Raw genomic sequence first — 8,396 nt, 5'->3', positions numbered from 1 at the left:
ACCCCCATCGAGAACACCGGGGGGGCCTTCAAAGGTGACCTGAGGTTTTCCGCGACATGGGACGAGTATCGACAAAAACAACCCAAAATTGGGTTGACCCCCTTTCCCGTCCCCACGAAAAAGACTGCCCCAAAACAGGGGTACCCAAAAAAACCGTCTCAACTCTCTCCCCGCCTCTAAAACAAGCAGCCCCAGATGAAACCCCCAAAAACCCAGGTTTGCGGGAAGTGCTTTCCCAAAAAGCATGCAGGATCGTCCACCCTTTTAAAGGGAAAGGCCCAAAGGTTGGGATCTCCCCCCATTTGGAGAAAACCCCCCAAGAAGCCCGGACAGTCCCGGGGGTGTTTGACTCCGGCCCTTACAAAGGAGCCCCCTTCAACGACGTACTCCTCAAGGCCCTGATTCCCAAAAATCCCTTAGGGGTGCAAGATTCCGGAAGGGAACCCCTTGCCCTCACTGCGACATTCAGCAATGTTTCAGCTTTTAAGTGCGTGAAAACCCCAGGGATTCCTCCCCTTCCCTTGGGCCACAAAAACGCCCGGCAGTGACATTGTGGATTACAGAATTTTCTCCCTGTCTTCGGCAAAGCCCTCCCCCGCCGTCGCCCTTTACGGCCGAGGAGAGCACCAAGGGGAAAAAAAAAAACTTTGGGAGCGCGCAAAAAGGTTTTTTCGAACGAGGTTCTACGTAGCGACGCACTAAAGTCCTTCCTACCGAAAAGGGGGCCCTCGTGTCCCCAACGTGCCGAATGATGGCAGATCCAATCAGGCTGCAAAAAAAGCCCCCAATAGACCTGCTGTGGGTAGAAGCTTTCCCCCCAGAAGAAGTGCCAAGGTATCAAGGATTCAACCTCCTCACCGATGACCTCCTCACAAAGCAGCCTCGGAGTGTCCCGGAACATGCTTTTGGACACTTTCACTTCCGGGATGGACGACAAAAAACCATTTCCCCCCTAAGGAGTGTTGTTACGGTAAACGCCTGAGACCCCCCGGCTTTTAGCCCTGTACAAAAAAAGGCAGGCTGTCCTCAAACCTCACCAAGCAGCCCGGGGGGGCCCCCCCCCCCCGGAAACAGGAAACTGAGGGGACCATGGAGAGCTCATTAAAAGCCACAGGTGTCCCAAAACCCCCCCCTAACATCTTTCTTCCCTTAGAATCTCCCAAGGAGCTTTGGTTTCGCGACCCCCTACTACGGCCACCAGCAGTTGCTTTCTGAGAGCCACCCAAAAAAGGGACAGACTGAGGGCGGTTTCGTTTTTGGAAAAGCCCAAAACTGGCCCTCAACCCAAACCCCTTATCCCAGCGGATTGTGCGCGCGGCTTGCAGTCGGAGCGAGTTTCGGGAAGAGATGGGACCTGGGGGTCGACCCTACACATACTACTCGCAGCAAGGTAGTCCTTGGGTACATTCACAATCAAGAAAGGCGGTTCTTTGCTACGTGAACAACAGAGTTCAAGGGAAAGACGACCACATCCCCGACCAATGGAGGCTGTCCTACCCCACCCCAAACCCCTGCCACGGGGTTTGGTCTATCCCGCGGCCATTAAGGCACAAAATGGGCCCCCGGACCAGCCTTCTTCGGAATCCTCCCCATCCTCTCCAACCCCCAAAAGGCTTCAACCCGTTAACCCCCCCTTCCGCTTGACCAGCCCGAGATTGCTGTGAACCTCACCGTGTCTTCAAAAAACCCAACAGACCCCCACGCTTTGCGCCAAAGGGACCTCCTTACCACCACAGTTTCACGCTTGATCCCCTATTGCCCTTCCTTCACCCTGCCCGCACAAAGGGGAGCTGCAGAGGATGGCACTCTGTCCCCAAAGGGGCCCCCAGAGGGGGAGAGGGAAAGGGCCCGGTCTGTGATGAAAAGGTCCAGCATGAGCTTTTGCAGAAGAGCTAAAGAGCTAGCCCCGAACAAAGTCTCCCCCCTCGTAGCAGTTGTTGAAGCTACACCTTCACGACAGCATGGGCTTTCAGGTCGGAGGGCCGATAATCAGTCTAAACGCAACAGAAGAAAAAAAATCCCCTCATCTCCCCGGGGCCCCCATCACCTCGCAAACCTGCTTGTGCTCATCACCATGGGCTGTGAAACATCAAAGGGGGACACTTTACAGGGGTGCGTCCAAGCACCGGACTTGGGTGGTTGGGAGCTAAAAGTCACAGCGCACTCTTTAAGTGCGTCCCCCGCAAGAAACTTCGTGGGGCAGAAAAACCCGCAAAGGCAGATCGCCCCGGGCCCGGGGTCTACAAGTAGCCCTCCCTTCACCCAGTCGTGTGGATTTTCGGCCATGGGGGGTTACTTCCCGAACCAGAGGAGGGGCCGCCAACAGCAAAAAGGGGGGTCTGTTTTCCCTGTTGTGCACAAGGGCGTGCACATCGAAATAAAGAACTATGAGGGCCCGCGTTGCATTAATCCCCCAGAAGATTTTCGCCTCAAGGGCCCAGCAAAGCAAATACCTCGCCCAGGGACCAATTCACGGTGCCTGCCGAGAACCCAGAGGTAAACCAACTCCCGTCGAGACCCTGGAGAAATTCTTAGGCACAAGTCCCGGGTTTTTAAACCCCCCCCACTCATCTCATGGGGGGCGCATGGGGGGGGCCCGATTGGGTGCCCTGCATCCTCGACTGCTGCTTTTTCAATGTGGATCATCGGTCTACACACAAGTCCGGGTACCCTTTGGCGAGATAACTGGGGGTGGAATGCAAGACCCCCCGCCCGGGCTTCGGGGCCCGGGGTTTTCTCTCCTTATCCGCTTGCTCTTCCCCGAACCTGCCTTTGCCCCCCCTCCCCAGGTCATTTGGGGAGGAACCCCTTCAAGGGAAAAATGGAAAAGGTTTGAGTTAGCGGACACCTTTTGGAAAGGTGGCGACGAGAGTATTCCCCACGCTTCAAAACCTCGCAATTGCAGGGGAAAAAAAGCCCCAAACCCCCAAGTAGGAGACAGTCCTGATGAAGGAAATCAAGCAAGAGAAAAAAAGGGCCCATGGTATTGTCATGGGGGCTCTTCCGCCGGGGGGGGTGGAGGAAAGTGGACTCAAGTTCAAGGGAAAGGGACCCAAAAAGTCTTCTCCCCTCCCGGGGGACCGAAGTGGTCCCCCCCCTTTCTACAAAATAGTACTTTTGGTTTTATCGGGTCGTTTGGACCCAGGGGGGGGGGGGGTGTCTGGCCCCTTTTTTTTTTAAGCTGTGGCTTTTATTTTAAGATCGCATTTTTTGTTATACTTCGGCAAACCGGAAGTGGCTATTTGGAAGTGATTCCCAAAGCCTACTTACACCTTTTAAAACTAAAAATCATATTTCCCCCAAACCTCGTCTTGCTACTGTTAATCGCAAAGTTTGAAGTACGCAGCTTGTTAGGCCTTAGCTCGCACAAAGCATTTTTTTGGTTTTTAGGCGTTTTTACCACTTTATATGGATGCTATGTTTTTCCCCCTCTGTTTATTGTCTGTGGAGTGTCAGCAAAAATCCCCCTTTTTTGCACTTATTATTGAAAATTTTTAATGTGTATTTTGTTTTTTAGTGCATCCAGTTTCGTAAGAATATTTAATTTACATTGTGTTTCATTTTACTCTTTTGAAATTTTGGGAAAACATTTATAATCGGCCCCTGCTTTAGTTAATTAACAATTTGTTTAGCGAATGGATAGGGGAAAGCGCTCGACCCCCCGCCCTCTCAATCCGGGAAATTCCTGGATACGTCCCTCCCCGTTTTTCAGTATGCCATATATGGTGGGGCAAGGGGTTCCAGGCGGGAGGGAGGCCCCGTGTTACGTTATGTTGAAAAAGATTTTTGGGGATGAAGAGCAGGGGAAAAAGGGCAATTTAAAAAAGGGCGAAAATCTTTCCAAAAATTTTTGGATGGCTGTTTAGATTAAATCTGCCCTACGAGCCTTGGGCAGCTACGATGGTGTTCAAAAAGTTGGGAAAAATTTCGGGCCCAAACAGTCTCCAAAAAAAGCCCGCCCTTTGCACCCTTTCCATTGTGGTGCACCTGGTAAATTTAGTACACGCAAGTTGCAAATCCCCCTTTTTTTAGAAATGCCCTTACTGGATCCAGACCTGGCCTTTGGTCATTGGCAAATGAAAAAATTTTAAAGCATTTTCGATCGGAGAAGGGCCTGATCTATCAGGTTTATGTCCCCCAAGGGGGACAGTACCCAAAACCGCACCCTGCTGTTCTCGGGCAATATGGCACAGTGCTGCAATCACTCGATCAGATGTCTGCAAGCAATTCGGAATCTGCAAGTCGGGCAGAGGGCCTACATGTTAGGCTGCAACAAGGCAATGTTGTACTGGGGCTCATGCTGGCCTTAGATGTGATTAGGGAACTGGAATTGCTGAATACATCTCTCCAGAAAAGAACCCAGACAGTGGAGGGCATGGTCTCTGCAGTCTCTGTTGTCCAAGAGAGTTTAAGATCCAAAAGAAAGTCAGACCACTTTGAGGCAGTCTTTAAGGAAGCAGAGGACATGGTTGAGAAGCTGTCTCTAGAGCCCATTGCTCTACCTCGCACACAAAGGCCCCCTAAGAGGTATTCTGGGCCAGCACCTGCACACAGGCCTGCATCTGCTGTGGAGTTCCACAGAGTGGAGTTCTACCGAGTCCTGGACAAAGTAGACACACAACTTACCGACAGGTTTATGCAGCCTGGAATAGATGCACTTAAGGAATTGGAGGCCTTGCTGCTGACCCCCACTGCAAGCAATGTAGAGAGAGATGCCCAGAGAAATGCAGAGAAATACCCTGAGCTCCAGTGGGAAGATTTGAAAATCCAATTAGCTATGTTTAAGAACAAGTACAATTACAAAACCACTGCAGATGCTGCACAGCTCCTAAAAGCAATGCCTGTTGAAGTTCGTGCCCTTTTTGCGCAAGTTGAGACAGTGGTCCGATTGTTAATGGTTGTGCCTGCATCGTCTGCTGAGGCAGAGAGGAGTTTCAGTGGCTTGCGCAGGCTTAAAACATGGTTGCGGTCTACCACCACCCAAAAAAGGGTGAATGGAATGGCAGTGTGCCATATCCACCAAGAGAGGCTGGACAAACTTAATAGCAAAGACATTGCCCAACAGTATATTCAGGGCAAGGATCGGAGGAGAGAGATTTTTGGATCTTTCACTTAATCTGTTTTTGCATTTGAGGCCACTTATTGAAAACTCATGTAGAGTACTTTTTTACATCTTATTTTTGTATATATGTAGGCTTTGCTGTTTGTGTTTGTAAGGCACAGTAAGAAGTGTTTTAATTACATTTTTGTTTTTTACAGCCTGCTCTTTTGGTGTGAATCAGTGTGCTTAAAGTCAGTTAATGTTTAAATAAAACAGTTTTTGCATACTGCATGTGGCATGCTTGGTGAGTGACTGGAAGCAGTACCAATATGCTTTATTTCTTGCAATGATGGGCAAATAAGTGTGATGGGTTATGTCATGGCTGAGTAATAGCGCCGCCCTGAGGGCATCAGAGTATATTCTTTGCACAACACAGGGTTGGGGGGAGGGGGGGCGTTGCTGACAGCTTTGTCCCCCACAGTTTCAAAAACCTATCTGCGCCCCTGGCGGCAAGCAGTAGTGGGAGCACTGAACATGGCACTGAAGAGCACATAGCGAAAAAAACACGCACACAGACTTCTAAAGTCTGGGAATTTTTCACCCTCAACGCGACTAATAATGTGGTTATTTGCAGACTATGCAAATTTCAGTCGGCTTACCACAGCAGTACATCAGCGATGCACGAACATCTGAAGAGAAAACACCCTGGAGCTCTGTGTCAGGATGGCAGTAAAACACCGTAAGTTCTGTTGATTTCATTTATGTTAATTTATCAAGCAGTAGCAGTAGTTGCAGTAGGCTAAATGTTGCACACTTGGACACAAGGAATCTTCCAGGCGTGCATTTAGGTTTTAAATCCTTCCTTTACTCGTCAATTATTCTGCAAATACAGAACAGCATACATCAGCACACATTAGCATAACGTGGTTTTAAACACCAACACTTGCACATTAGCCTAACGTGGCTGCCTTCAGCTTACGATGTAGGTCTATTGAATTGACGTCTTTAAACATTCAAGTTTGCTCGCGTGAAACATAAAATGTCCGCTTACACTAGACGCTAGAAACATTAACGCTTACTAGTGTCATATTGCATAAACAAACACATAAATTGCATAAATATGGTCCCGTGTTTGCCTAGTTTAAAGATGTTAGCGCTACCAGTCCCGACATGTTTCTGTTATCTGTTGGCTAACACCGGACGGTGGATTTTATACTCTGCCATTATGTAGTTCTAGTCTACCTGTTGACTGTCGAAATTCCACGATCTAGTAGCAACCAGTTCCAAGTAGTAAACACGCATTACAAGTTGACAATTTAAATAACATGAATCATTTTTGAAGTTGAGCCTCTGAGATGGCTGTAGTATATCCTACTGTTAGCAAAATGTATCATAATTAATAACAGCAATGATGTGGACGATGCTATATTTTTGATTTGCTGCTGTGAATATTCATGTGCTTTATGTTTTTTGCCTTTACAGGAGTAAGCAAAGCAGTATGGGTGACTTTTTCCATAAAAAGAACCAGGCACCTTGCACACCCCAGGAGGCTAGTGTGTTCACCAACAGCATCGTCTCCATGATTGTGAAGGACATGAGGCCCCTTGCGATTGTGGAAGGTGAAGGCTTCCGTGAAATGGTAAACACTTTCCACTCAGGATACACCCTTCCATCCAGGCGCCACTTTACTGACCTAATGGAAAAGAAGTATGTGGCTACCATGGACAAAGTGAAAAGTGAAGTTAAAAAAAGCCTGTCCAAACTGTCCCTAACAACCGATGCTTGGACCAGTCTGGCCACTGAGGCATATTTAGGTGTCACCTGTCATTTTATAAATGAGAATTGGGAGCTGACCTCGTTTAGCTTAACTACAATGCCGCTTGAGGAGCGCCACACTGCTGAAAATATTGCCTCTTGGGTTGAGATGGTGGCAGATAAATTTGATTTCTCCCTTCGAGATAATGTACTGGCGATTGTACATGATAACGCAGCAAATGTTGTTGCAGCTCTTCGCATCCTAGAGGAGAAACATGGGGTAGCATCACATCGTTGTGCCGGCCATACACTTCAGTTGGTGGTGAATCATGCCTTGAAGAACAACCCCATGATCGACAGGACACTCGGGGCTGCACGGTGTCTTGTGAAGCATTTCAAGAAAAGTGAGCCTGCTAGCAGCAAGCTGAAACAGAAACAAAAACAGTGGGGTACAGCTGAGCATACCCTGCTCCAGGATGTCTCTGTAAGATGGAACAGCTCATACTACATGGTGAGTCGCCTTTTGGAACAACGGTGGCCGGTGGTCGCAACACTTTCGGACCCAGACGTTACACAGCGTGGGAAGCAGTACCTGGATTTGAGGAATGATCAGTGGATCTTGCTAGAGGAACTGGAGCAGGTCCTCAAGCCTTTCGAACAGGCCACTGTTTTTCTCAGTGGAGAGTCCTATGTCACAATATCTGTTTTACCTCCACTGCTGAAGGGTCTCCATAAGTCTACAAAGAAAACCACATACGAGTCTGCTGCTGTGAATTCTTTTCAGATTGCTGCAGACCAAGAGATGCAGGCAAGGTGGGTGTCTGAGTCTGCTTTTACAGAGAATGGAAAAAATGTGGCCATCATTGCTGCTGCCCTTGACCCCCGCTTTCGTAGGTTGAAGTTCCTGTCACCCGAGGATGCTTTGAAGGTACAAGTACAAATTCAGGCTCTGATAATTGATATCAAAAGAGCCAAGCAACAACTGCAAACGATTGAGCAGGAGCACTCGGCCAGTCCCCAGCGAAAGAACACCTCTATGCTGGACATTCTGCTTGGCTCGGACTCTGAGGGGGAGGGCACCGAGGATATTGGCCAGGAGGACAGTGCTGAGGGTGAATCTGTGAGAAATGAGGTTCTTTTGTATTTTGGGGAGAGTTGCATTCCAAGGGATACAAGCCCACTTCAATGGTGGAAGGAAAATGCAGGAAGGTTCCCCAACCTGGCAGTTCTAGCCAAATCCTACTTGTCTGTGCCTGCAACCTCCACTCCATCAGAACGTCTTTTTTCATATGCTGGAAATATTGTAACCAAGAAAAGGGCAAGTCTGACGCCGGATCATGTTGACATGTTAACATTCCTCCACTCCAACCGTCAAACTATATCTTGAATTCAACACACACACACACACACACACACACACACACACACACACACACAAAGAGAGAGAGAGGAAGAAGATATTCCTCCTGGGTGACATTCATTTATTTGTTAAATGCTGCATCTGGCACCGACACTTTTCAGTTTGCAAAATATAAGTGCTATGTTTGCGCAAAGACAGAGGGAGGAAGGAGTAGTAGAGTTTTTTATTTTTATTTTTTGG

At 48.6% G+C, this 8,396-nt stretch overlaps 1 protein-coding gene across 1 annotated transcript; it reads left to right on the top strand.

Moving 5' to 3' along the window:
* The first annotated feature begins 5,667 nt into the window (after nucleotides 1–5,667).
* Nucleotides 5,668–8,183, top strand: LOC134859147 (E3 SUMO-protein ligase ZBED1-like). The gene is made up of 2 exons (XM_063875484.1): nucleotides 5,668–5,780; nucleotides 6,524–8,183. Exons 1-2 carry the CDS (start codon nucleotides 5,719–5,721, stop codon nucleotides 8,181–8,183), a joined length of 1,722 nt encoding a protein of 573 aa, XP_063731554.1. The 5' UTR covers nucleotides 5,668–5,718.
* Nucleotides 8,184–8,396: the final 213 nt, after the last annotated feature.

The sequence above is a fragment of the Eleginops maclovinus genome, chromosome 22, assembly GCF_036324505.1.
Source record: "Eleginops maclovinus isolate JMC-PN-2008 ecotype Puerto Natales chromosome 22, JC_Emac_rtc_rv5, whole genome shotgun sequence".
Taxonomy (NCBI): domain Eukaryota; kingdom Metazoa; phylum Chordata; class Actinopteri; order Perciformes; family Eleginopidae; genus Eleginops; species Eleginops maclovinus.
Note: the sequence above shows the minus strand (reverse complement) of the source record. Positions and strands in the feature narration are given on the sequence as shown.